This window comes from Dermochelys coriacea, chromosome 8 (assembly GCF_009764565.3).
Source record: "Dermochelys coriacea isolate rDerCor1 chromosome 8, rDerCor1.pri.v4, whole genome shotgun sequence".
NCBI classification, from domain to species: Eukaryota; Metazoa; Chordata; order Testudines; family Dermochelyidae; genus Dermochelys; species Dermochelys coriacea.
The window spans coordinates 85,135,974-85,152,836 of NC_050075.1; the positions used below are offsets into that span (position 1 = coordinate 85,135,974).

Consider the following 16,863-nt stretch of genomic DNA (forward strand, 5'->3'; position numbering starts at 1 on the left):
AATATACAATGTAAAGCGAAGATTGGCGGGTCATGTAGTCCGCAGGTAAGACAATAGGTGGACAACCCGAATCAGTGACTGGATTCCCAGTGACCGCCAGGCAGACCAAAAATGCGCTGGGCCAATCCCATGACAAAACTCTGGCCAGAAATTGAAAGAACGTGCTCGCGACAAAGTAGAATGGTGTGGCATCGACTTGCATTCGTGCAGGGACGGACAAGGACAAGCCGGACAAAGGTGACATCGGGGAGAATTAAAAATAAAATAATATCTGTTGAATATCTGTTCATGCCCCTTCTACCTCTCCAGACACAGCTGTCTGACTTCTGGTAAAACACAATCCGGCCTTCCCAGACATGCATCAGCACGAGGGGAAAGGACAGCTCCATCATGGCATAACAAACTGGATGCATCCGATGAAGTGAGCTGTAGCTCAGGAAAGCTTATGCTCAAATAAATGTATTAGTCTCTAAGGTGCCACAAGTCCTCCTGTTCTTTTTGCGGCTACCGACTAACACGGCTGCTACTCTGAAAACTGGAGAGGAAACTTTCCAAGGACCACTTGCCAAAGGCTCAAGCAACGGACTGCTGGTGAGTTCGGCATAGTTTCTATGCGTGGCAAACGGTCTCAAGAAACAGTCTGGCCCTGTGGACACGACACAGCTTGCCAATCTTTCCCTGAGGCGCTCTTCCGACGGCGAGAGCGCTCCTCGCTGTCCTCAGCCCAACCGCTTCACCCCGATCAGCAGCTCAGCTTCCGGCCTCCACCCGAGAAGCCAGATGGGCTTTTTGTAACTTCCATCCTCCCCGTGCAACCTCCCGCGCCCAACAAGGTGCGTTCAAGTTACGCCGCTACCTTCCTGTCCTCGCCCCCCCAGGGAAGGCCCCGCAGCCCTGCTCAGGAGTTGCCAAAGTTCTGGCGGCAGCAGGAGCCAGGCTGCGGCAGAAGTCAGGGAGGCTACTTTTGGGGGCGCACCCCGGGCCGCCTGCGCGGTGCTGCTGCACTGTGGGGGGAGGGGGTCCGCGCGCGCGCGCGCGGCGGGAGGTGGCACAGGCAACCTCCCCCTTGGAAGGCCAGCCCGGGTTGGCTCCCTCAGAGCACACACAGCCCCCCCCCCCCCCGGCTCCCTCGCGCCTGCCTGCCGCTGCCGAGACGCCGCCCCCGCGGATTCGGCGCAGTGGCTGCTTGGCGCCCAGACGGGACCAGCGGGGTCAGCGTCGGGCGCAGGGGCTGGGACGCGAGCGGCGGAGCGGAGCCCAGCGCCAGGCTGCCCGGCCGCCGCTGCCTCCCATGCCATCGCAGCAACAAAGAGCGCGCTGAGGAGCGGGGAAGAGGCAGGGAGGGCAGCGGGCGAAGATGGCCAGGAAGGGGGGAGCCTCCGCCTCTCTCTACGGTAAGCACCCCCCCCCCAGCCGGGAAAGGGGCGCCGGGCTGAGCGGGCGCTCGGGGCATGGGGAGGGGGCGCGCCGGAGCCTCCCTCTGGCCTGTTTACACCGCGGCTCCAGCAAGTGAACAGCCGCCGCCAGAGTTTGTTTCCCTCGGCGGCTCCCGGGGGCTGCGCCCCCGCGACGCCCCCCGCCCGCAGCGAAGGGGCTGGGGCTCTCCTGCCTGCCCCTGGCGCGGGGGGCTTGTGGCAGCCTCCTCGGGGAGGTGGGAAAGTTGGGGCTCGGTGGGCGCAGGGCTGCGGGCGAGCGGGGGCCAGAACTCTTCGGAAAGCCGCCTCTGCTCCCCGGGGCCGGAGCAGGTGCCTCGCCGGCCCTGGGGGCGTGTCTGGGACGCCGCGGTCCGAGCGTCTGCTGCAGGGAGCTGGCCTGGGGCAGGGGCAGGGGCAGGGGGCTGAGTTTAGAGGGGAGCCAGAGCCCGGGATTGGGCGGCGGGGGAGGGGGTTGGCTGTGGGGAGGGTGGTGTGCTGGAGAGGGGAGCACGGGGCTGGGGCCGGAGCATTGGATTCAGGTTGGAGTGCTGGGCGCGTGTGGACAATGTTTCGGAGCTGGGGGTGCGGGGTTGTGCACACAGGGTGGGGATGAGGGGGGTGCAGAGGTAGGGGGATTCCGGGGGCTGCGGATACAGGGCGCTGGCACTGGGCGGCTTCGCGGTGGTCTGATTTAGGGCCCAGGGGAGTTCTGGAGAGGAGGATGCTGTGGTTGGGGGTGCAGAGCCTGGAGCCGGTGTATTGGGACTCAGTGAGCCGCTTGTCTCCTTGCCCGAGTCCTGCCAGTCGAAACGTCGCTTCCTCCAGCAGAAGGTCACCGGGGGGCACAACTTTATCTCCGTGCTTGAGCGCTGCTTTAATTGGTCCCGAGTAGCTAATTCATTTGCGGCAGAAGAGGTTTAGCAGGCTCCTTAATCTGTTTAAAGGCGTCTCCATAAAACCAAGTGCAGTTTTCCTGTTACAGTTATGCATGAGATTTCCATGGCAAAATATTTCCCTCTTTAATCTGCAGAATGAGCAGAAACCTCTTAGAAACAAGCCTCCTTTTCTCTGCATCCCAGCAGGCTGGTCATACTCAGAGATCATTTGCACTAAGGGACATGCATGGAAAATAAAACTCTTGCTTTGGTGTAACATGCATATTATGTGACATGGCTATAACTTAGAAAACCCAATTTTATGATTTACCTTTGTGGACTAAAACTTTATAACTATATCTGTTTAATCAAAAATTGACAATTTGAGTTATTTACACTGAGGCCCTGAAGGACCACAGCTGCTTAGTTTTCCGTCAGGGAAGTGAATGGTAGCCTGAACAAGCACCTGATCCATTAGTGCTTCCCCAGTAGTGGGTGTTTTGCCTGAGAAAGGTTTGCAGGATGAGTCTAAGCAAACCAAGGAATTGTTTGCAGAAAGGGTGCTATAAACAAACCTCTAGGGGGGAAAACCCTCACCAGAAATCGTAGAACTTCAGGAAATAAATTTGTTTCCAAAATATTGACTAATACCTCTGAAGTTATTTAATTCCTCACAGGGCCTGATCCAGGGAAGTCAATAGTTTTGCAGTTAACTTCAGTGGTAATAGTCTCCAATGCATAGAAAAGCAGATAGAATACTCATCTGAAAGATCACAGAAACAGAATATTTAGATGTGGGAAAACAGCTGGTAGATAGAATTCATACTCCCATAAATGCAGCATATAATTCCCTCACTTATAATCAGGAAAGTTCTGCTTTGAAAATAAATGGGAAAGAAGACTTGCAAATGCATCCGATGAAGTGAGCTGAAGCTCACGAAAGCTTATGCTCTAAGAAATTTGTTAGTCTCTAAGGTGCCACGGGTACTCCTTTTCTTTTTTGGAAACTGTATTGTGTTATCACACAACATTGTTTTAGCTTCATTTTAAAAACATGTTCCAAGAAGAGAGGCTAAGGGCACTTACTCCTTCAAAAAATATTAATGGGCAGGTAAATAGCCAACTATTAGCAGAGTCAGAAAAAACAATTGAGATGGTGAGTGACTATTATAGCAATTTCTTGTAGAAGCATACAGTGTTGCAGATCTGAATTTAGAAGGTTTTGCACTATTTCATAGTATAAGGCCAGTAAGGTAGAAAGATTAATTCAAACTTGCTTTGCTTCACTATAAGATTAAAGTAATTATTTCAGATGACTCCTTAGGAGGCACATGCTACATAGTACCTCTAAGAAAATAAGCACATGCAAACGGAGAGATAAAAGAAAGAAAAAATGATGAAGAATGTGAAATTGCTAAAACAGCAAATATTCTAGTTATTATATTTCAATTTGTAGTTCTGAAAAATTACAAGTTGAAATACAAGAAATTTTTCCAAATGCATTTTTTCATATAAATACAGATAGGAGTATCATGCTAAAGGACTGCCTCTCTTCTTGGTACCCTACTTCACCAGACCACTGTTGGTTTTATTATTTTATAAATGACAGCGGCAAACCTTTCTCAAAAGCTTCAATCCATTGACTTCTGGCATCAATTGAATGCCTTAAAAGAGATATCTCAAGTCAGATTCCTGGCTGACAGCAAACTGCAGGCTCCCTGGACAGCTTATTAGCTGTCTCCTTCTCCCTCTGAGCTAACATGTTCTCTAACTGATGATGGGTTAGTAGATTTGGATTGGCTGATGGAAAGCCAAGATACTGGACAGTGTCTGGATGGCTATTGGAGTGAACATAGCTTGATAAAAGGTTTTAGTAAACATGCAGACTTTTTTTGGGTGGGATTGGGGTCATCCTCTTCTAAAAAATACAGTACATCTTTTTAGCCATATTGTTTTTCTGCATGCACATGAAGGTACTATAAAATCATCCTTGGAAGCAAGCTGCTTATTAGCTTTCTAAATCCAGGTAATAGGATTCATTCTTCCCTGGAAGAGCTGTAAGCTTGTGACAGAGAAATGTGGTTTCTTGCCCCCAGAATGGAGAAAATAGGAAGGGTTTATCAAGAACAGTGATGCTGACTTTATCAAGGCTCTCTCTCCAGCAGTGATTTTTTTTTAGTGTGAAAGGGAAATACCTGTTCCCTCAGGAAAAAAAATAAAAATCTTTCAGTTGCTATCTTCCAGTGGAAAGATATCAAGATGAAATGGAATACAATTTTTCCATGTGTAAAAGAGCAATTACCCGCCTGCAGGGCCCCCCCCCCCCATACTTTGGTCTGATGTTGGATCATCTCATAGAGAAGGTTGCCACTGAAAGTGAAAAACAAAGAAATTCTTGAGCACTTGCTTTCCCATCATAGCTTAATATTGAGTTTTTAAAAAACAAAACAATGAGAGAGCTTTTATTTTTATAATAAATCACTCACATATGTCACTTGACTAATTCTTGTTCTTGTTGAAACCAATGGCAGAACTCCCATTGATCTCAGTGGTGCAGGATTAGGCCATTAGCAATGCCAAAATTATGTGTTTGTGCCGTCAGTTATTTCCATAGTAACTAATAGTGAAATAAACCCTAGATTATAACATCACTGAAGAAATGGTCTGGGGGAGGAGGATACAGAATTTAAAAAATATTGTTTCCGACAATATTTTCGTAAGTAACATTGATGAGAGGAGATACATATGTATAAGGGCCAATCTTTATTATTTTCAATTCACCTTGAGTTAGTCCTTTTTTTTTTTTTTTTTTTTTTAACATCTGCAAATGGCAGGGAGCAAGTCCTCTGAGGCAGTGACTATTGTCTTTGTTATTTGTTTGTAGCCTAGTTCAACATGTCCTTGATTGAGGTTCTTAGGTGCAATCATAATGCAAATAAATATTAATAATAATTTAGGTTGGTTAGATATGTAAAATCTGCTTATTTCTCTAAATCAGTCACCTAAATTGCACTTTCAAAGTGCCTTTGCAGTTGTGTCTCAGAAACTGCAGGTGCAAAATGAGACACCACTATTTAAAATTATGCATCAAAAGTACTGTTCAATAAACATCACCCTGTAGAATCTTACCTCTTAGATCGGGGTGGGCAAATGTTTTGGCCCAAAGGCCGCATCGGGGTTGCAAAACTATATGGAGGGCTGGATAGGGAAGGCTGTGCCTCCCCAAACAGCCTGGCCCCCACCCTGTATCTGCCCTCTCCCACTTCCCGCCCCCTGACTGCCCCCCTCAGAATCCCTGCCCTATCCAACCCCCCTGCTCCTTGTCCTCTGACCTCCTTCCTGGGACCCCTGCCCCTAACTGCCCCCCGGGACCACACCCCCTATCCAACCTCTCCTTCTTCCTGTCCCCTGACTGCCCCAACCCCTATCCACACTCCCGACCCCTGACAGGCCCCCTGGGACTCCCACGCCTATCCAACCACCCCCCTGCTCCCTGTCCCCTGACCACGCCCTCCAAAACTTCTGCCCCATCCAACTGCCCCCTGTCCCCTGACTGCCCCCCCAGGACCCCTCGCTCCCTGCCCCCTTACCATGCTGGAGCCAGCCATGCTGCTGCGCCGCCTGGCAAGAGTGGCAGACCAGAGCGCTGACAGGTGCGGCGCGCTGAGGCTGCGGGCGAGGGGGGTAGTTGGGGAGGGGCTGGGGGCTAGCCTCCTTGGCTGGGAGCTCAGGGGCCGGGCAGGATGGTCCCACAGGCTGGATGTGGCCCGTGGGCCGTAGTTTGCCCACCTCTGTCTTAGATCATGTAGTCCATTTCCCTGCCAATGCAAAAGTGATCCTATTTTACATTTACTAATCTTTCCCCTGGTTTTAGAGTTCCAAAGACTAATAGACATCACTATCACCATTTTCTTGACAACACCATTTTCTTGAGAGTCAGACTATATATTCTCTTTAATTTTATCCCGTTACTAGTAATACCTATGCACTAAAACAATTCTTCTGCCTTTGTGGTATTTACACTTCAACAGGCAGGTGGCAGGCACTTGAAGGCTGAATCTCCCATCACCTCTTAATTCATACTTGGCCAAATTCAAATATGATATGAGTGAGCGCAATTCCACTAACTTCAATGGATTTGAACCTTATAAATTATCTAAATTTGGTCCATTTTATCTAGGGCTTCCACTGTGTATGGTATGTCAGATAAATCAATAACTCTTTGGACATCGCTGCAGTACATAAGTAGAAAGAGTTCAGGTATGACTGAATTTTTCTGATTTGTATTGACTTAATAGAGGTTATTCACCGTGGAATAAACCTGGGAGGTGGGAGAAGAGAATTCAAAAGGTAGCAACTTACTTTGTGTACTGTTGTTTAATTAATTTTTTTATTGCAGATATTTCTTTTTGAATAATAACTTTCTTCCTTAGTACCTCACTTCATATTCTGTTTGATCCTTTGGTGAAGTCTTGATCCTGCATGTGTTAACATTTCTCTCTCTTACTATCGAAATGAATTTAGGCATTTAAACTTCATTGTAGGATCAAACAGGAGGAGTATATGGATGGACACAAACATTTGTTCAAACTGTCATTTCTTTTATCATTAATAACAGTAGCAAGGAAAATTATTAAAAAAAACGCATGAAAGGTAACTAGATCCAAGACTTAATGCAACTTTTTATTGTTTTTTCCCACTATGAAATTCTATGTTGAAGAATCTAAGGCTTGGTCTATACTGGGGGGGGAAATCGATACCAAACTTCAGCTACGAGAACAGCGTAGCTGAAGACGATGCATCTTAGATCGATTTAGAATCACTTACTTCGCGTCCTTGCTGTGCAGGATCGATGGCTGCCGCTGCCCCGTCGACTCCGCTTCCACCTCTTGCCCTGGTGGAGTTCCAGAGTCGACAGCAGAGCGATCGGGGATCGATTTATCACATCTACACTAGATGCGATAAATCATCCCCAATAGATTGATCACTACCTGCCGATCAGGCAGGTAGTGTAGATGTGGCCTAAATGTTATTTAGCATAATTATTTTCAGGTGGGAACATGAAAACATTATGTAATAAATACAATCATATTAATATTATTTGGTATCTTTGTTTATGTGTTACAAACTTTATTCATTGTATGAGGTAATTATAAGCAACCATTTAATATGCAAATCCATTTAATACTAAAATGTCTGATCTGACTGGTACTCTGAAACTTTACGTTTATAGTAATCACTCAAAGAAGAGGAAATAAGTTGCAGACTTTAAGTGCCTTATTTTCAGCTATAACTTGTGTTTCAGAGAAATTAGGAAAGATAACTTTACATTTGTACATAGGTGCTTCCTCTTGGAGTCTTTCAAGAGAGAAATAACCACATGGCAAATGCTGTTAAATTTAGTGGACTGAAATATTTTGATGATTCTTGGCAGAGAAATACTCCCAAAACCAAATCCTCATCTGGTGTAAATCAGAGTAGCTTCATTCAAGTTTTGCCTCCAGGTCTTTATACATGTTGTGAGCAGCTAATATCCAGAGATGTGTCTGTCTTTTCCTGCACTTGAAGTAATGTAGAAAGAAAGATTAAAAAGCAATCCAAGGAAAAATTATCGCTAGGCTGTATCGTTGGCAGACATGGCATTACTGTAACATAATATTGTAAACAGACTGCTCACTGATTCTTAACAGGGGGAACTTTTCTGTATAGTCTGGCTAATTCTCATTAGACAATATTGTTTATGAAATGCCCAGGAAATGCCATTTTGGTTGCAGAGTCAGGTGGTAAAGTCAGAATTATGCTACTGTTGGACCTGGTCTACTCCCGTTGAAGCCAATGGAAAAACTCCCATTGATTAAAATGGGACCAGATTAGATCCATATTTCTCTCTTTTTGGGAGGGAAGATCATAAAGAAGGATTTTTTGGTGAGTTTTTGATTTAACACCATAGAGTTGGTTTCAACAGTAGTGAGAAAATGCTTTTTTGTTTTCGTTTGTGTTCTGTGCAATCTTAGTCCAGTTTGCGACAATTTTGTTAACATTTTCAGAATACCATAACTTTAAAACTTTTCTGAATTTTACCAAATCTATTGATACCCTGGGATGAGTCATGCCATATGACACTTCAGGAAGATAGTTATGTTTGGGAAATTGCAGGGAGGGAATAGAAAATTGGACTCCTAGTATGGTATCATCAACTACTGAGCAGCTACTGCTACTCTGTAATGCTTTTGATAGATGGCTAGGGGATTTACTAACCTTAATTCAATGGGGAGAGAGGTAGGATAGGGGAGAGGAGGTATATGTTGACATTTGTATGTCCACCTTGTTCAAAAGCATTACAATTTACCTCAAAGTTCTGTTATTTTTTGGAGAAAAAATATTCTGTTCTAGCTGACTATGTGTTTTTTTATATACATTATCCATGTCTTTGTATGAATTCAACAATTAACCTGATTCATGCCTCTAAATGAGAGAGTTGTAGGCAGTGAAAGTTCTCACAATAGGAGGAAATATGGCTACAAAATTAATATAGAAAAGTGGGAGAATACATTAAAGGAGAAATAACAGTTTAACACGTGCCTAGGCAGTATCGTCAATTAGTGTACTAGACTTTCACCTCTGTGATGAAACTTTGGACAGTCACAAATGAAACTTTGATTTCCGATTGCAATTTTCCTATTTAAGAAATAAACCCACAACAAAGTTGTGATATCTGCTCAGGAGAGTTTCCAGACTGGATTTATGGTGGTATTGCAGTGCAGGTCGTAATTAAGGTGCATATGGCAGAGCTATGCGGGGACCCTCACAGAGCACCTGCCCACACAATACATGGCTCTAGCTGGAAATTACTATCATTTCAGCTTCATAAGCATTAAATGAACTCTCACATTGGGGGGAAAAAAATCACAAGGCCATAAATTACATCAGATGTGGGTTTGCTGATCCTTAAAATTAACATGAGTAAGATCCCGATCTGCTATAAGTATGAAAAATGCTTAATCTCAGAACAGGATTTGGCCCTAGATTAGGAGACTGACCCCCTAATTAAGACCAATTAACTATTAGCTGGCTGCAAATTCTGAGTGCTCATTAATTTTCTTGTGCCATGGCTGTGTATCTGACAAATCTATTACTTAGACCGTGGAAATTCTACCCTTAGTTTGTTTTCTTGTGCTTATGTATTCCAAAGTATAGAAGAATGTAGCATCATTCACTGAATAATCTACATTATCTAGAAAGATTTAAGAATTAAATATCAGTTTTTCATGTTTTGCATTACAGTTTTGTGGCTCAAAATTGCACCCCTTACAGTCAATAGGGAATTGTGTCAGAGGCTTCGATGAGAGCAGGATTAGGCCCTTGATTATCCTATTTTTTCCCAACATGAGTTAAATTAAATTATAGTATTGAAAAAGACAAAATTAGAGAGACAAATCCCTCACAGAACTGTGTGAGATTAGACACAATGGATTGCAGTTGCTTTTTAGAGAGATTAGTCTATTGTGTAAATATGTATTTCAGGACTGTTAAAAGTATGGATTATGTAAATATATATTTAAGGACTTTAAAAATGCATCATATTGACAGAGCCTACTATAATAGGGTATCATGTAAATATGTGTCTAGGGAATTTTAAAGACATGTATTGTTACACTATTGTGAATATATGTATTTAGGATTTTTATTTTTTAAAAACACAGATTATTTAGCCAATAAAACATAACTTTTTCAAAGGCAATATTGTTTATCATGTAAATGCATAGTGAGGGCAATTTTTTAAACTTTGGTTACTTGATAACTGCAACCTTTTTAGTCTATTGGGCAATTGCGATATTTCAGGAATTTTTGTGTCACTGTCAGTGGTATTTTAATGGCCTTTATGGATACTCATTGTGGCCCTGATCTTGTAAATGGTTAAACACATTGAGAACTTTACTCATGTGAATTATCCCATAAACTTCAATGAGGCAACATCCCTGAGTAAAGCTATGCATGTATGTATGTAAGTGTTGGTAAGATCTGGGTTCAAAAAAGTTCTTGATATGGTACAAATAATAGCTTAAATAACTTATTTCTCCACATCAGACACAAACCTCTTAAGGCCAAATCCTGTTAGCTTTATTTATGACAGCAAGTCTGCTCATCTTTTTCACACAGATCTACCAGCTGAAGACAATGTGAAGTCAAATCCTAAAAAGCACTAAGTATTGGATTAGGTCCCATGTAAGTAAGGAAAAAGGATTTGGCTCATATTGCAGAACTTAAAATGAGCCCAAATGGATGTTTTGTTTTATTTACTTTTGTTTCTTGAGCCAATTTTCTTATGCTAAATTTCAGCCCAGATAATTCATAAAAATTCTATGTGAAAACAACTTGGGGCTGATTCTGCCACCTTTGCTCAGGTTGAGTAGTGAGCACTTTACTCTACAAGCAGTCTCAATGGGGCCATTCACAGAGTAAAGCTACTACCCAAACTGAAAAAGGGTGGCAGACTCAGAACCCCCAGAAACTTGGATTTCCAAGTGGAAAAGCAGATAAAAGCATCATTACAATACACTTGCCTCAAAATACAGGTAATGCACAATTAAGCTGTAGTGGCTTATTTTTGCTTAGTGATTTGTCTCACCAGAGTAAGCACATCACCACTGAAAGGTCTCCAACAAGAAAAGAGGGTAATGAGCTAAATTACTTTCTGATGGAACAGACTTGTGTCAGAACTTGTTATACTAACATGCAGGTATTAATACATATTGGGGAGGAAAAATTGAATTCTCCCTTCCAAAATACTATTTAACTGTGATATACTGAAACAACAATCTAATATCTTTACTCCCATTCAGGTCTGATACATAGATTGGAGCAGTTGCTCTCCCTGCACACTCTCCATATCAGTGCGGGTACAGATGATGTCACCACTCCGGAGGACATTAACAAAATTGCAGCCTAAATGCAGCAGTCTCAGGTCTGCTGCATCTAATAGAACTCCTTGTATGATTAGCTCTTTGTATGGCATGTTTCAACCTAGAGTGGCAGTCTTTTTCTGAGCTGTATCCTTCTGAATATAAGGGAGTATACAGAAATGTCACCAGGGACATAACTGTAGCAGAGTTATAGTTAGAGCTGTTTTAATAACCCAATGGATTAATGGCAGTTCTGTCAAGCTTGGTGAATCCTTCCATTTAGCAATAGCTTGATTGTTCTCCCTAGACTCTTTTCTTAACTTCCTGCTGAGATTTCTCAAGAAGACTGTTAAACCATTTATAGATCAACTCCTAGTGAATGAATCAGCATTTGTTTGTATGTTTGTTTGCAACTATAGGACTTTGCACTTTTACTATTCAAGCCAATACAAGGAAACATACAAACAGATGTAACGACTGCCACTCAGACCACATGATGATAATGCAGTAGTGTGACTTAGAGCCTGACTGATTACAACTTGGCATGATTTTACAGTCTGCACTGTTGATGTGGCCGTGTTGATCCCAGGATATTAGAGGGACAAGGTGAGTGAGGTAATATCTTTCATTGGACCAACTTCTGTTGGTGAGCGAGGCAAGCGGAAGAGCTCTGTGTAGCTTGAAAGCTAACCTCTCTCACCAACAGAAGTTGGTCCTATAAAATATATTACTTCACCCACCTTGTCTCGCTATGATTTTACTGTGGTATACAGCTAGCTGTGGTCCACTACTAGACATTAATATCTTTGTTTCCTGTTTTCAAAACCAGCTACACATTTTAATAAAATAAAATAAAATAAAATAAAGTAAAATAAAAAACAGCCATGCCTCTCACCCTCTCCCACTCGTACATGCAGTGTACTTGTGTTGTATATCTTTAGAAGCCTCTTGGGACTCTCAAGACAGGTGAGGTGGCTCATTCATACAACGCACAGTGTGAAACTGACAGTGCATGATATATGCATTTCTTCTATGTGAAACAGGCATTAAAAGAAGAATCACCTTTTTCCAGAATCAGTTTCTCCAGATGTAAGAGTCCTTAGATTTTACTTTTATTTCCTGGGCAGGGAATGAGTCCTCTGAACACTGTTTCTTTTCCTTTTGTTCTTTCTTCTGCCCACATCTCATAAGGCCCCACTTAACAGCAATTCTGTTCTAAACAGAAGAGGGCTGGACAGTTGTCTCTTCAAAATCCATCAGCTCAGCTCTCTGTATGGGGAGGACTGCTAGAGTGAGGTTCTCCCTCTCAGAGCCTGAGCTGTCTGGCTTCAATAGCTTTCCTTGCCCCAGTCAGAGTGAGAAAAAGGGTTAAGTGCTGGACATGAACTCTGATTCTGTGGGAAGCAGTGTGTTTTGTTACCACTAGACCACTGGACTGGCTTGCTGCTTAAAAAAAAAAACCCAACCACACCACTGAAAGAGAAAAGAGGAAGCTGGGCCATAAATCCTCATACAAATGGAATGCAGTCACTGTGCCATTTGTTTTTCCACTAAATGCATCCGATAAAGTGAGCTGTAGCTCACGAAAGCTTATGCTCTAATAAATTTGTTAGTCTGTAAGGTGCCACAAGTACTCCTTTTCTTTTTGCGAATACAGACTAACACGGCTGCTACTCTGAAAAATGTGCCATAAGGGTGCATCTTCAGTAATAGTCGTGGATTTGTCTCATTTACCTCTTCTGTTATCAGATTTAACTACATGGAAGGCAGTACTCATGCATTTCTAGGAAGCCAAGGTTTTGAAGCTTTACCTGGATTACGTGTGGCTCAGGTCTTGTGTCATGGCTGCACTATTGTCTGCCTTCCACACCAGCTTTGCTAATAGTTTCAAAATGGAAGAGTGCACTACTCTACTTGGGAAATGGATAAAGCAAATTTTTTTCAGACACAGAGAGTGTTTTCTTCTTATCAGCGTAACTACAGATGCAAAGTGTTTTCCCACCAAGCTTTTGCAAAGTTTTGCGTTTTTAAAATCTTTCTTGAAGACCCTGTCCTGTGAAGCAGTTGATGTGGTTTTAGCCATGACTTTTCAGTTTGCCTTTGCTGCTTATCTTTTGTTTTTGTGTTCTGTTGCAAACATGCATTCTTAGAAATAATAATACATAACATTTAGATGCTGTTTTCATGTTTAAACACACTGGCCAGACTCTGATCTTGCTTTCACTGGTTTAAATCTGGAATTATTCTCTTGCATGACTCTAGATTTACACCAGTCTAACTGAGGTCAGAATCTGGCTAATTATCTGGTTAATCTGAGGTGAGAGCAGGGGTTTGGGAAACAGGAGACTAGATTCTTTGTTCTTTGGATTTCTGAGTGTTAGGTTTCCTGTCTGGTAATGTCGGGAGAGGAATATTTACCAAACTTTGTAAAATCAAGGAGGTCTGTGGAGGAAAGGTGCTGTGTACAGTAAATGCAAAACATTGTGGGTAGGATTTTCAGAAATGTTCAACATTGGCCTAACTCTGCTCCCGTTGAAGTCAATGATAAAACTCCCATTGACTTCAATGGGAGCCCCATTAGGCGAATAATGAGAGATTCTGAAAATCCCACCCAATGTATATAGTTCATATGAAATCACCCACTTCTCGGTTATAATTCTATATACATACAATGTAGCATCTGTGTATTAAGCTCTTGCTCATACAGCTGCTTTCAGTTCAGCCAACTCTGTTATTGTAGCCCTGATGCTCTAAACCAGTGGTTCTTAACCTTTACTGCAGCCTGCACCCCTTTGGTTCTCAAAATATGTTCTTGCACCCCTTATCAGAAATTGTTAAAGTAGGTCAGTTCTTTAAACCTAGATATATTTTTTGTTTGTATATTACAATAATCGTTAAGTGTATAATGTTAATAAATATATAGGTTTCATGAAACAAAGTAGTTATACTTACGTGCCTGTACTTAATTTGTGTTTTCGATGATTTACTTTCTAAAAAAATCTGGCATGTCTCGCACCCCCAGAAGGGGCATCTTGCACCTCCAGTGGGTGCGTGCACCCCAGGTTAAGAACCACTGCTCTAAATAGTTCAAGAGCCCAGGAATGTGAAAAAAATCACATTACCTAGACATTTTTCCTAGCAAATCTTGGTTTTAAATTTAATTCTCACTCAAGGTTTGTTTTAATGGTACCTTCCTAAAAAGGGGAGGCTGTTGGTTGCAGTAGTTTTGGTCCTCTGTAAAATAAATTGTATAGCCTTAGCAAAAGTCCAAACTTGCACCATCTTCAGTGGAACTTCTACATGTCCCTTTGGCTGTGAGCTAAGAGCCTGTTACTAATATTGTCACAATAGCAACAAATATCTTTGAACACTGAGAATACCTAATGACTAATCAAAACATTTTCCAACATGCTTATTGGCCATATATAGCAAGCATTCAAAATGAAATCCTGCATGATAGCTGTTGTTGGAAATGTAGAGTATTAATTACTTTTTCAGAAACAGTGCACAGTTCATGGATGCTTGTACCTAAAGGCTGCTATTCAAGATAGGTTTAGAGATAAAATAACTTGTTTTATTTATGATAGGTAATTATAGTCCTTTTGTTTGATACTATTTTGAACTAATATACTCAATTTAGTCGGCATGCTGAATACCTCTTTCCAGTACTTTATTTCTGTTATAGTGTTACTGTTTGTAAGCAAAACACTGGCTGGTTTCATGGTGGTTTGAACAAAATCCCAGGATTAGGAGTGTTATGCAGGGGAAGTGTCTTGTGCTAGTTATGAATCTGGATAAAGTGAAGTAGAATGAAAAGTCTGAATTGTTTTAGTGCATTATGATGTGGAAGTTGCTGTTCTCTTTATAATGAACTTCAGCTTCTAATAAAGTTATCCTATGGAGAAAAATTTGGCTTCACTTATGTAAGGAGTCTACTGAAGACCCACATCTGCTGGGGTATCTACAAGACTAACTGGCCAACAACGGCAAGGCTGGGGGATACTTAAGGACAGTCTTTCTACTTTAACAAAGAGAGAACCCATTTTCAGGACATGGCCAATGATCACCATCTGGCTATTTTGCTTGTATGTTGTACCCTTTACTTCTCTCCTCTGTCCCTCTCCTTGTTTTGCCTTTTTAGAATATAAGCTTTTTGCAGCGGGGATTGTGCCTTCTCTTGTGTTTGTACAGTGACCAGCAGATTATAGATGCTATTGGAAACAAATAACAAATACTACAATCAGATGTGAAATACAGTTTGTTACAATAAATTGGCTTCAAATGGCAAAAGCAAGTGCTGAATTACAGCATGGAGGTGCTGCTGATCCAAGAAAAGTTGTTTTGAATAGACACCGAGGGCTAGATTGTGGCATTTAACCACAGTTCTGCATTGGTGCAGTCATACTGCCCTAGGGGAAGATCCCAGAGGGATGAGGCTTTGAGGGAGTTTTCTTACCACCTCACCAGGGCCAAGGACAATCTGGTCCTAAGGTTTTCACTGAGGACAACTGTAATATTACAGTACATAATACTGGGATATTAGATGGATGGGATCTGAGTTACCCAGGAAAGAATTTTCTGTAGTATCTGGCTGGTGAATCTTGCTCATATGCTCAGGGTTTAGCTGATCGCCATATTTGGGGTCGGGAAGGAATTTTCCTCCAGGGCAGATTGGAGAGGCCCTGGAGGTTTTTCGCCTTCCTCTGTAGCATGGGGCATGGGTCACTTGAGGGAGGATTCTCTGCTCCTTGAAGTCTTTAAACCACGATTTGAGGACTTCAATAGCTCAAACATAGGTGAGGTTTTTCGTAGGAGTGGGTGGGTGAGATTCTGTGGCCTGTGTTGTGCAGGAGGTCGGACTAGATGATCAGAATGGTCCCTTCTGACCTTAGTATCTATGAAAAAAACTAGATTTGAGCATTTCACCTATGAAAATGCAAACCTGTGCAAGAAAACAAACAAAACTGCCTCATAAATAACCCACTTTTTCAATGAAACATTTCAGCTATAAAGTCCATATGACACGCTTTTTGTTGCCTATTGTGTCATATGTGCTGATGCTTCCTGGATTGGAAGCTGCTATGGGATGAGGCCGTTTCAATCCTTATGCCACTATGCAGATAAATAATGTCAAAACTGGAATGGACAGTATTTCTTGGAGATGGCTAAGGACAGGGAGGAATTAAGTTTGTCTGTTCTGCAGTGTGTTTCTGCCAGTCCAGTTCCCAGTATTTTCTAGCCTTTCTGTTTTCATTAGTTAACTGTCTTGCTTTCCTCCATGATAGCCAGTTATGTGTCCTTATGCTTCAGTAGAAAGCAAGTAGAGTAGCAAGCACAGGGCTCTCATAGATGAATGTGGGTTGATTATGCTGCTTGCTCTTTTAATCAAATCATGCTCAGTAATCTATCTTCACTTGGATATGGAAGCAATCCATTTGCTGTGCACTCACTCCTGAAGTGTAAAGGCACATAGCCATCCACAGCTGCTCAACAGTGAGTGTCTGTTTCCTCCTGTTGCTCTGGTACCTGTTCCAGAGACAGGCAGACACATAAAAGCAATTGGCTAGAGTACATTAATTGGGTGGTTTTTTTCCTATCTGGATATTGTGCCAAAAAACACCAGGGAGTCTAAGTATGCTTGATGGAGACTTCTCCTAATACAATCAAAAC

General features: G+C 42.5%; 1 protein-coding gene and 1 long non-coding RNA gene across 2 annotated transcripts in view; one reads left to right on the top strand and one right to left on the bottom strand.

Moving 5' to 3' along the window:
• Window positions 1–1,220: 1,220 nt before the first annotated feature.
• Window positions 1,221–16,863, top strand: part of SLC44A5 (solute carrier family 44 member 5) — a 189,986-nt gene continuing 174,343 nt past the window's right edge. Inside the window, 1 exon segment of the mRNA XM_043491317.1 lies at window positions 1,221–1,394. Coding sequence (XP_043347252.1) covers window positions 1,358–1,394 — 37 coding nt within the window. The 5' untranslated portion in view covers window positions 1,221–1,357.
• Window positions 7,342–16,863, bottom strand: part of LOC122455605 — a 68,235-nt gene continuing 58,713 nt past the window's right edge. The window contains exon 2 of the long non-coding RNA XR_006273919.1: window positions 7,342–7,851. This is a non-coding gene — a long non-coding RNA (uncharacterized LOC122455605). The remainder of the gene's footprint in view (window positions 7,852–16,863) is intronic.